Source organism: Abramis brama (assembly GCF_963993115.1).
Source record: "Abramis brama genome assembly, chromosome: 3".
Lineage (NCBI taxonomy): Eukaryota > Metazoa > Chordata > Actinopteri > Cypriniformes > Leuciscidae > Abramis > Abramis brama.
This window is the reverse complement of record NC_139965.1, coordinates 42,092,907-42,105,284: the sequence shown is the minus strand read 5'-3', so window position 1 is coordinate 42,105,284 and position 12,378 is coordinate 42,092,907. Positions and strand designations below refer to the sequence as shown.

Below are 12,378 nucleotides of genomic sequence, written 5' to 3'. Positions count from 1 at the left end.
GCATCAGAGCAGCATCAAGAATATAAAATACATTGCAGTGAATCTCTTATTTGCATCTTAAGTTTATTGCCAATAATAATGACAGGTTTGCGAAAGTGTCGAACTCGGTGAGCTCGCGCAAAATACATCTTCAGCACAGCGACTCATTTAAACGCCTCTGATTGGCCGATGCGTTCAACAGACATGTCAGTGATTGGCTACAATGCTCAACGCTGCAAAAGCACGTCGTAAGTACCTTTAATGCAAAGGGAAAAATAAATAAAACTGTAATATGCACTTTTCATGATTAGGTAATCGCGGCTGATGTAGGCTAATCTTATTCACTTTTGTTTTTCTGATGAATTGTTTTGCACTATGAGAAAGACAAGGTAACAAATTATTCGGGGCTTTACTAAAAACATTCGGGGCTTAAGCCCCCTTAGCCCAGCCCTAGCGCCGCCCCTGCTTAAATGTATTGAATGTAGCCTACACTTGTTAAAAATGTAAAAGTAAATCAAAAATATACTTGCAGGTTTTTAACGTTAGGCTACTACTAAATTGCAACGAATTACAAATCATGTGCCAAAAATAGGAATACATGACATACACGTTTTAATAGAAATGACATTTTAGTTTACCATAAATACTTGTCAGAACATTCGGCAGTACAACTTAAACATACAGTAACATTGTAAGTAATTATGAAATTACAAAGAAAAATGAACTCAAGTCCCACTTAAGTTGTTCAAAAAAAAAGCACTCTAAGCACATTTAAAATAAATTTAAATTATAATACATTTTTATTTTATTAATTCATTAACAATTCATTTATTATTCATTCAGTGTCTGAAAACATTACATTACGTTCAGTTCACAGTTTTTCCTTAATAAGCTCTTTTTAAAAGTAAAGAGTAATTTTCCCACAAAGGACTGTAAAGATCCGATATCTGTAAAGATCATGAATTAAAAACATCAACATCTCAGCTTACTCGTGCCAAATCCAGTGTACTTAGTCCCCTGATTGTCATTCTTAATTGATCCGAAATCGGTTGCTATAAAAAGATTTATTTTTAGGATAAAAAAACAAAAGGGCTCACTTGTACTCAAGGTTTGCCATTCGAAGAAAGCTTGCAACTTCATATTGTTACGCAATTAAATTCAGTATTAAATCCAATTTTATTGATGATCAGTGCCAACATGGTCTCTTTTTGCAGCCCGGTCACACTAAATGCGTCTCTATAGCACGCATTGTATTTATCGTGCAATTTATACGCGAAAATGAGTTTTTACGTGCATATGATAGGCATGGGTAGGTTTAGTAGTGGTGTGGGGTACGTGTGTAGGCCTATTATACGTTTGGATTAGAGGTGTGGGGTTAGGGTTAGGGTTAGGGCTATCATACGCAATAAAGTGCGTATCGTATGCACGCGTAAACTGCGTATCATATGCACGTAAAAACTAATTTTCGCGTTTAAATTTCACGATAAGAGATCAGGCTGCTTTTTGGCACATACACTTGAATGCCGCCAAAGCACTAGACCCTACAGTACCAGTGCCCAGTGGGTTTGTTTTCACTGAACTGGGAGGGTTTGAACCAACTCATGTATTTCACCAGGCATGAACATGATTATTTAAAACTACAACGCCTGTTATTTTCTGCACTAAGTACAAACAGAACTTTGTTGAGGTAAAAACGTGTTCACTGACATAATGTCCACCAAACATAATACCATTTTTTAAAGAATTGAAAATCAGGCACAATAAAATCTTCAGATTATCATCATTATAAATTTTAGAGAACAAGAAAAAAAAAAAAGGTTATCCATCATGGGATTTCGTGCTAAGACCACGTAATAGTCTTTTTAGTCCCAAAACATTTAAGAATTAATGCAAACCAAACAGTGCCTGAAGGTTACATTGCTTACACTCCAGTAAACACTTGCTGGACAAATCATGTTATATGAGTCAGACATTCCGTAAATAAATCAACTAATACACATAACATCGGCGAATAAAAGTAAACAGAGAAAATTCACACACAAGTCAAATCAAAACATGCAGTGGAAGTGTCATATCCCATCAGAGTCCAGTTCTATCTTGTTGCCCCAGTTATTGTGTTTTTGTACTGGGCTGTGGTCCTGAAACTGTAGTCTGGAGCCAGGTTGATACGGCGAATGTGGAGGTCATTAGCGAAAGCACGAGCTCGCTGGTAGAAGAACAGCGAGAGTTCGCGGTCCATGAGAAAGTTGTGGTAGATAGTGGCCAATCGAGTGCACAGCTCTAGCTGAGATCTCTTGTTGCCCAGATCCATAGCAGCAGCCAGGGCCAAGTGATAATAGCCAGCGGCGTCAAATGGGTCCTGGGATTCAGAGAGAGAGAAGGTTCTACAGTGAAGTACTGAAATATGACCCATGTGAATTGTGTATATCTGAGGAATGCATTTTCAAAAACATTTAAATTTCATGCATCTCTGCATCTAGCAGCTGTGTCAAAATGAAAACTTGCTAAGTGCCAGAAGCTTTGGCGAGTATTTACAGAAAGGTTCGGATTGAAGCGCAGCACTGTGTTCATTTACATGTGAGCAGCTCACGACCTGGTGTTTTCAGTGTCTCAGAGCAGCTCAGTATGCAGTATATGCTCCTCCACGTGAGGTTTTTTCGGGTGTTTATAATGCGCATTTGAAAACACAACTTAGGACAACCATCTCACCAAATTTGTAATGAGAATCATTTATAAATCTGTTGTCAACAAAAGCGAAACCTAAACGTCAAAAGGCTTTCCACCAAAATTGTGAAAACATTTGAAAGCAAATAAATTAAAATATCCAGAAATATTAGTATTTAAGTAGTTTTTAATTTAGCTGTTGTTCTGTAAATATACTGTTCATTAATTACTTGTTTTTTAATTTTATTTTACAGTACATATCATATTAATGCAAGGGTAATATATTTATTGATTTATTTATTTAATTTTATTCAAATAATAATAGAATAAAAAACATTATTTTGAATAATAATAATAAATATAATACTACTACTACTACTACTACTACTAATTATTATTATTACTATTATTATTTATTTTTGTTGTTTTTATTATTATTGTCATACTGAATGAGATTTTGTCCTTAGCTGATGAAATGCCTGGATATACAATGTATTTAAAAATATATATTTGCATTCTGAATATGAGTACACTTATATTTTCTACTACCAGTGGATGTGGATGAGGTGTGAATAAAAAAATAATTTATTCAGTATGTACTTAGACTGCCATCTTCTGGTTTATTTCAGATTTACTGCAAATCTGGAATTAAAGTAATGTGTATTTTTTTTAAATACTATCTCCTGTTCCAACTTAATATGTAAAATTGAAGTAACTAAGTACACTGATTTCCCAGAAAAGTGTAAATACTGTTACTCTATTGTGGTTTCTAAATATTTCACTGCTTGTTTGAAGCAGGGGTGTGTTTCCCAAAAGCATCATTAACCAACTATGATAGCAAGTTTGGTTGTTACAAACATAGTTCAACAATTCAGTGTTTCCCGAAACCATAGTTCCAACGAACATTGCAAACAGCATCGCAAACTTGTGTGGATGGAACTACAGCCCTGGACCTGTGGTTAGAAGCATAGCATAGTTTAGTTGCTTTAGTTGCCAATTTCACTATACTTCTTTTAATTTGTGCAAAGAATAAGTGCCGTATGCTGGGGACGTCATAGTATGTCATAGTTTCAACATTTAATTCAACATCTGTAAATAAAGCAAAACAACAGAAAAAGTATTCCTCATATACTGCATTCATTATTTACAGACACAATCTGACATAAATTTTATCTTGTACTGATGAATCAGCAGTAGTCAGCATTCACCACCTGCGTGACATCACTAACAACACTTCCAACGTGGCTCAAATGACGGCTGTGCGACAAAGTTCCCACGCTTTCAGGAAACAGCTAGTTAGCTTCTCCAACGATTCCTCGTACAACTGCAGTTAAGTAGCGAGTTACGTCGTTCTTCAGGAAATGGCGTGAGTTTTGGAGCGGGACTAACTTTATCAAACCAATGGCAGATGTCCATAGCTTACCTTTACATCATAGAAGATGATGTCTCCAAGTGTTTGGTAAACCCTGACATAGTACAGGGCTTCCTCGTCATACTGCAGGGGTGAGGGACACAGGGACAGGGCTTTTAGAAAGTGGTGCTCTGCCATTTCAAACTGACCCACACAATGGTACAACGTGGCGAGGCGATGGAATGCCACGCGTTCATTTAAATGGTCAGCTGGAAGAAAATACACAGACGAACGAAAAAGTTATTTTTCTCCCCTAAAGGTTTTCGGCTGTTAATTGTTGTGAACATGAGTTTCCCAGACAGCAACATGAGTCGGCCCAGATCCGGGCCACATCTGGTACAGCCGCGTTTCCACTGTCGGGCCAGAGCCGGGCGTGCTAGTGCGTGCCAGGGCCAGTCGCATTTCCACTGTCACTTTAGGGGCTTGATCGGGGCTTACTCGGGGCCAACGGCCAGGCCCATCGAATACTTTGGTCCAAAGCGGGCCAGCTCGGGCTAGAGGAGTGGTTATGAACAGAGGCGGGGTTTACCTGAGTCGGGAAGACGGCAGCGCCGGATGATTCTGTCAGCATTAAAGACTTTAAAAATAAATTACCTCAAAGCTCACTTTCATGTTTGAATGCCTTCTGTTTGTGATCTGATGTGGATTCTGATTACCGTATAAGATGCAAAAGACTATGCACGCTAACCATTACCATAGTTCACGAGTTCACACTTACATACAATTAGAGGGAGTAAAGTTGAATGCGTATTTGGCGTGCCGTCCGAGGGGAGGGCTCCGAGCTCGGAGTTCGGCCCGAACCCAGAGTCCTCCCCCCCGTATGTAAGTGTTTAGGACTAGAAGCGTGGAGAAGGGGTGGGGGAGAGGGAGAGAGGGATTCTGCTAAACTGTCAACGAATTGAGGTGAGTATACACTTCTTATCGTTGATTGCTGAGTGCTCTCCACTCGTGTTAATTATCTGAACATGCGCCCCCCGAACTTTGTTAATAAAAACATCAATAAATAGTAAATACGAACGCTTGAAGAAATCAGACAAATCATAAAGGCTATCACAATCCTGTTTTTATTTTATCTGTCAGTAGCCTACGTCTCGTCTCTTGATACCAGACTATCATAAAATAAAGCAACTTTCTTTTCGGGAGCTTCCTCTGTTTCTCTGACTGAAAATATAACTGTAGTAAAGTAGTATATAAAATATAAAGCTCCTCAGGTCGACTTTTTGGTGGCATATTTGTAGAAATTATTATTCTTTCTAAATATGATGTAAACGTCCTGTAACTACTAAATAAACAGAAACAGCCTGGACTGAATAAGTACGGTAAACCACTTTATTTCTGTGTGACTAATGTGCAGTTTTGACACAAATTAATTTATTTTGGTCAGTGAATCACTTTTTATTGTAAATATGTGGTAAAACATCGATTCTTGGGTTTTAAATATTCAAGTAAACAATGAAAACGCCAGCAAACGGTCGCTTTTATCATGCTTATCATCATCATGTGGAGCTTCTGGCCCGACAGTGGAAACGCAGCAGATTTGGGGCCTGGTGCAACTGGCCCGAGGCTATTAGCCCGGCACGGCCCGTTTAAAGCCCTGGCTCGCACTGGCCCAACAGTGGAATGTGGGCCGGATCTGGGCCGACACTATGTTGCTGTCTGGGTTACCATGTGGACTGTATTCTCAAAAACAGACAGGCATGAAGCCACAATCATTCTGAATAAAAGTATTGATCATTTAAATAAAAAAGGTTGTGCAGAGCATACGTGTTCACCTACCCAGACTCACGCTAATGTCTAATGCAGTTTGAGTGAACTCAATGGCCTCTGAACACTGTCCCAGCTGCAGAAGAAGCTCTGAAAGCTTGTTACACAGCCGAAGCTGAGAGCGCACACTGCTCGTCTTCACTGCGATGGGAAGGGCTCGGTCCTTAAAAACAGATACACATTCTTAGCATAAACACAGTGAAGGATTATGATTGTGATGAATGTTTCTAATAACAAAAATACTGCAATAAAGTAAAAGGAAATTACAGGGACCTGACATTCACAGAGTGCAATAACAACACAGTGCGAAAGACCTCCCTCTTCCTCAACAATGTGTGCATGACCTACCCTGTAAAAACAGATGGCTTTCTCTCTGTCCTGTGAACTGTTGAAGAAAACATCCCCTGCTGCCTCCAACATCTCCAGGGCGAAGAGTGTGTCTCCTGTGCTCAAGGCTATGTCCTGGGCTACCTGTTACATTGAGCAAGGTCAAGCAATTTTCCAGTTACCATTATCTTAGGAAATGGAACTTTGAGATTGCATGAAGTCAAATAGCTCACACACACACACACATACACATACACACACAAACACAAACACACACACACACACACACACACACACACACACACACACACACACACACACGTTTACTTAGCTATCTAAATGGGGACATTCCATAGACGTAATGGTTTTTATACTGTACAAACTGTATATTGTCTTCCCTTATACTAACCCTACCCCTAAACCTACCCATCTTTAAAAAAAACTTTTATTACTTTATTTTTATACCAAATTTACAAATGAAGACGTCCCTAAAGGGAGGTTTTTTGAAATTTTGTCAGGTTTTGGTCACTTCTGGGTATAAATTTGTCCCCAAAATATAGTTAAGTAGGTACACACACACAGTCCATATTATTACTATTTTCCACATTTAAGTCATACAAATGACTCCCCCCCCCCACAAAAAAAAAAACAATAGAAGTATGGGAATTATGTAGAGACCAAAAATGCTAAACAAATCAAAATATTTTAGCTTCTTCAAGTAGCCACAGCTCTGCACCAGTGTTGTTATTGTTAACTTAACATAAAACGAAATAAAATATAAATGTTGTTGAAACAAACTCGAAGAAATAATTGCCTTATAAAATAATTTAGTTTGTTAAAAGTATTAAAATGACTAAATCTAAAACTGAAATAAAAGTAAATTCAAGCTAAATAGAAATATTCAACAAAAACTATTTAGACAAAATAGCACAAAAAAAAAAAAAAACCTGAAAATATAAAAAATAAAAGTTCAAAATATGAATAATACTACAATCATAAATCATATTAAAATGACACTGTTCTTTCTGCACACTCTGACGTGTATTCTGGGCGCTTGGTAGTAATTTGTGTTGTCACCATTATATCTCTTAACCTTTTTGTAAGACTGTCAGACAATGCATATACAGACAAATTAGATGTATACAAAGATGTAAGATGTAATGTTTGAGTTTATGTTCAATATGTGTTCGCCCCCACTAACTACAGTAGTTCCAATCACAGTAACTCCAAAGAATGCAGGGAATGAGCGCTGAATGAAGGCAGTTGTCAGTCACCTGCACGTAGAGGTCCACTAGCTCCGTCTGTTGGAGGATGTGGTAAATCTTCCCTGACTGTAGCCAGGCATGAGCCTCCTTACGTTTCCTGCCCAAGTCGATGAAGATGCCCAGGCTCTGCTTGGTGTAATCTAAAGCAGCTCTGTTGGATCTGTGAGATGACATGACCAAGAATTTTAGCAAGGCTGTCTGCAGTCTTTTTAATAATATGTGATGTCTTACTGCCGGCAACTCATTATTACTGAAAGAACTTAGGGCTAAACCACCACTTTATTATATTTGAAAAATGTAAACATTAAAATGAGAGTTTACCCAAAACTTAAAATAACTAATTTCATCATACACACCCTCATGTCATTCCAAACCTGTATTCTTTCTTCTGCAGAACACAAAATAATATATTTTGAAGAATGTTGGTAACCAGTTTTGGTGACCATTGACTTTCATTGTGATGACATAAAAAAAAAATCATTTATGTTCCACAGAAGAAAGAAAGCCAATGGATTGACATGAAGTTAAATGAATTATGACTGAATTTTCAATTTTACATGAACTATCCCTTTATCGTATTGCAATTACTGTCAATCTTTCTTAAATGTTGTCATGGGCAGGTCTCACTTATCGGTGGCCAGGTTCAGGTACAGCTGGCTGATCTTCTCCAGTATCTCTCCCTCTAAGCTCTTGTCTCCTATCCGCCGGAGAAGGTCCAGCTGGTGCTTGTTGTAGATGATACACTGGGCTTCGTCTGGACACACCTCTTCGTATAGCTGACACAGGTGACGTGTGGCTTGCAGCTGGCCTGTTGTCAAGTAAATAAGAATATAATTTTGAGGCATGAAGGTATAAGTCTGGTGACCAGCAAACCTGATAATATACCATCCAAAAATTCTAGAATACAATACACTTTTGTAAGACTTGAGAAATTAGAAAATGCCGGGCAGTCTACTTGAGTCAGTCGACCACTCCCTGAGAAGACAAAGGACCTTTCTGGAAATTAACATTTTAACTCTCTCTTGTGAAACTAGCACCACCACCAGCAAGTCTCAGCTAAGCAATCCTAATCTACATCTTTTTCCCTTGACCCCCCATTCCCCCATTCCCTCTTTCTATCATGCTGAGATCACCTGAAATTCACCCAAAGATCTATATGGTTTAAATGTGAATAATTATCATACAGTATTACACGTGTTTGATATCATTTGAAATATCTCAGTGCGACTGGTACAAAGGTCTCATTCCCAAAGATGTCAAACAAAAGGTAATGAAGTTTTTAAGAGTTTAGAGATAACTTGCACACAAAGGAGGGTGGGTCTTCCAGGCAAATGGCATCCTGCCCTTAAAAGGTGTAAACTCTGAATGCAAATTCCCATTGTTAGCAAATGTTTCCATATGAAAATAAGTTTCTGTCTATATAATGAAATGCAGCAAGAGGCTCAGGGCGATTTGTAATGAGATCTGCCCATGTATTTCTTGAGTCAGGTACATCTTTTTCTCTTTATTCCAGGGCATTAGATGTTTTGTATTGGTTATCTTTGAACTGATTATGTAATTGGCATGATACATTTACCTGACATAATAAAATTGTAAACATTTGATTTTATTCCAACTGACATTATTTTCAGTAAAGAGTTAAAAAGAATAGTCAAACATTCGTAGCATTTAAATGTTAATAAACATTTAATGATGCACAGATATCATTAAAACCTTTTCAGTTATGGAGTCAGATGAAATAACGAGGTAATGCATTTGGAAAAATGTATTTCGTTTAATCAAATTACTTTGCCACGAGGAAAGACAGTAACGCTCAAAAACCTTCACCCGCTGACCGGATGCCTCCATTGGGCCGATTGAGCCGGGCTTACACTTTATAAAGAAAAACTACACGCCTATAGACAATATGTGATTCGCATGCACACGATGTCACAGTTTTCACAAATTCACATTTTCGTAGTTTACACGGAGACAATAATGGTATCATTTTCAAAAACTTGCACTTTGAAAATGTTTTCAAAAGCTTGCGTTTTCAGGCACCCAAACCTGATAATAGACCAACCCAAAACTATAGTATATACAATACTAAAATTTGTGGGAATTTATTTTATCCTTGTGAAACTGATTGGATCATGAAAATTGGGCATGTAATGTAGCCAGGTGGTTGGAGGGGAAGGGCTGAAAGAGTAGAAGTAAATTGTGACATCAGCAGAAAAGGAATGTCGTTTGATAATTACTGCGTTAGATTAAACTGGGAAGGGTCATGGCGCTTACATATTGTTGTCCTATTGTTAGTTTAACTGCTTCTATTGCTTTCCTCATTTTTAAGTCGCTTTGGATAAAAGCGTCTGCTAAATGATTAAATGTAAATGTAATGTAAATGAGAGCCGGAGCAAGTTTTATTCAGAATAATGTGCTCAGATGTATCATGCACAATAACAATGGAATGAGTATTAAAGGGTTACTGTAGTTTACCCAAAAATTCTGTCATCAATTACACACCCTTATGTCGTTCCAACCCATAAAGGGGTTCACACTACAGTTTTTGTTCCATTGACTTCCATTCATACGCATACAAATGTGTCAGACCGGAAACGCAAGCTCATGCGAAAAGTTTTGCATTTCGCTGCGTTCCAAAGTTCAAGTTTGGTGAACTCTGACCTGTGAATTCGAATCACATGAAGATGTGTGACCAGTAGACCAGTAGTACGTCATGGCGCGACCTCTTGGCTGAATTAAAAGAACTATATTTTTGCAGTAAAGTCAAGTAGATTGTATATTGTTACATTTTGAATGTATTACTATTTGTTATATGTTGAATTCATGTTTATAAAAACGACGCTGCAGAGTATGACATCATTTCACGACCGTTGCAGTGTCCGAAGAAATTTGAAAGTTGTGGCCTAATGGTTAGAGAGTCAGACTGGTAACCCGAAGGTTGCGGGTTCGATTCTCAATTCCGGCAGGAAATGACTGAGGTGCCCTTGAGCAAAGCACCTAATCCCCAATCGGGCGCCACAGCAAAATGGCTGCCTATTGGTTCAGAGGTCTGCAGTGTGTGTGTACTCACTACTCCTAATGTGTGTGTGCTAACTTGGATGGGTTAAATGCAGAGGACAAATTACAAATATTGGTTACCATACTCAGCCTTCACATGTCGCTTTAAAAAAAACACATGAAGATTCTTTTAATTAAACCTGAGAGATTTCTGTCCCTCTACTGTAAGTCCATAACATCAAAACACTGACTCTTCAAAAAGTTGGTAAAATAAATGTATGAAAAATATAATCCATATGAATCTAGCAGACATAATCCAAGACTTTAATCCAAGAGACACAATATCATATCCACCTTATTCCTGACGACCTTACTGCGTTTTGAATCATGGGTGGCACTTCCGGTTTGGGGAACTTCCATTCAAAAAGGCTGAAACGAATCATTTCAAATCATAAGGTTGCCCTACAAATAAAGCTGATCCGTCAGTTTGACTGGAGGAGCTGTCAATTTTCCTTCATGATTTATTTTCAAACATCATGAGCATAAGGTTATACTTGGTATTTTAACGTGACACGTTATAACAAGAATATCTATGGCAAGAGCTCTTTTCAGTCGCTGCTTTATTTTCCTCGTGATTAATTTTTTCCCTTTGCAATCCGCTGTAAAAGTATGAAAAAGGACAACATATACTGCACATTTGTGATCTGTTCTCCCGAACTTAATTTACGATATATATTCCATTAATAATTCACTGGAATGCACGAAGAATCTCTCGTTATTCTCCTCAAATCCTCACGTCTCTTTCCAGGTTTGTTTTCACAGGTAAATGCAATTTATTATCAGTCAAAATGACGGAAATCACTTTGAAATAGTATCACGTAATGCTGAAGTTAATGAACATTTTTGATTAAGGCAACATAAGTTACATAATACAGATATATATTACTACAGTGATTAACCAGAGACTCGCACTTTTGGGGTTTTTTGATCTGTTGAAATACCTTGTTGATGCTTTTACACTTTTAAATTTCCTTTTAATGTTCGATGGTTGAAGGGTGAGTAGAATAATGTCATCTCATTGTGACACTTTTTTTTTTTTACGTACTGCGTTCATAGAGTGAGCGTTTCACTGATTGTTTACAGCTTAACGGAAGTTACACCCATAATTCGCGCAAAGCATCATGGGGCGTAGGAATAAGGTGGATATGGCGAACAGCAGCTCAAACGTGCTTGCTTGACGTGCAAGAACCAATGAGGTGTGGGACGCAAGCATTTTGGAGCTACCATAAGAACCAATAAGGTTTATTCTCGCACATCAAGCAAGTACAATTGAGCTTCTGTTGACCATATGATGTGCTTTATGTATGTGCGTTGATCAATGTTTATATGTAATCCTGGATCACAAAACCAGTCACAAGTAGCACGGGTATATTTGTGGCAATAGCCAACAATACATTGCATGGGTCATAATTATAGATTTTTCTTTTATGTCAAAAATCATTAGGATATTAAGTAAAGATCATGTTCCATGAAGATATTTTGTAAATATCCTACCGTAAATATATAAAACATTTATTTTTGTGAGTGAATGCAGCACAATTGCGAACATACAATTTTCTCAATGTTTCAAATTTTTTGCACCCTCAGATTCCAGATTTAGAAATAGTTGTATCTCGGCCAAATATTGTCCTATTCTAACAAACCATACATCAATGGAAAGCTTTCAGCTTTCAGATAATGTATAAATCTCAGGGTCACATATTACATCTGTTCATCATAAAGTCATTGTGTCTTTTCAGAAGACTTGAATTAATTGAATCATTTGAATCATATGGATTACATTTACAAAGTCTTTATGAACTTTTTTATGCATCAAAGTTCAGATGGAATGGACATTCTTTTAGGTTTCATTAAAAACATCTTCATTTGTGCTTTGAAGATTAATGAATGTGTGTAATGTGTGTGATTTAG

At 37.6% G+C, this 12,378-nt stretch overlaps 1 protein-coding gene across 2 annotated transcripts in view; it reads right to left on the bottom strand.

The window, feature by feature from the left end:
• Positions 1 to 538: 538 nt before the first annotated feature.
• Positions 539 to 12,378, bottom strand: part of sh3tc1 (SH3 domain and tetratricopeptide repeats 1) — a 28,913-nt gene continuing 17,073 nt past the window's right edge. For both annotated transcript variants that reach the window (XM_084107799.1, XM_084107800.1), the window contains exons 13-18: positions 8,038 to 8,218; positions 7,420 to 7,570; positions 6,167 to 6,289; positions 5,831 to 5,981; positions 4,067 to 4,263; positions 539 to 2,338 (exon numbers count right to left, since the gene is read on the bottom strand). In XM_084107799.1, coding sequence (XP_083963925.1) covers positions 2,072 to 2,338; positions 4,067 to 4,263; positions 5,831 to 5,981; positions 6,167 to 6,289; positions 7,420 to 7,570; positions 8,038 to 8,218 — 1,070 coding nt within the window. In that variant the 3' untranslated portion in view covers positions 539 to 2,071. The remainder of the gene's footprint in view (positions 2,339 to 4,066; positions 4,264 to 5,830; positions 5,982 to 6,166; positions 6,290 to 7,419; positions 7,571 to 8,037; positions 8,219 to 12,378) is intronic.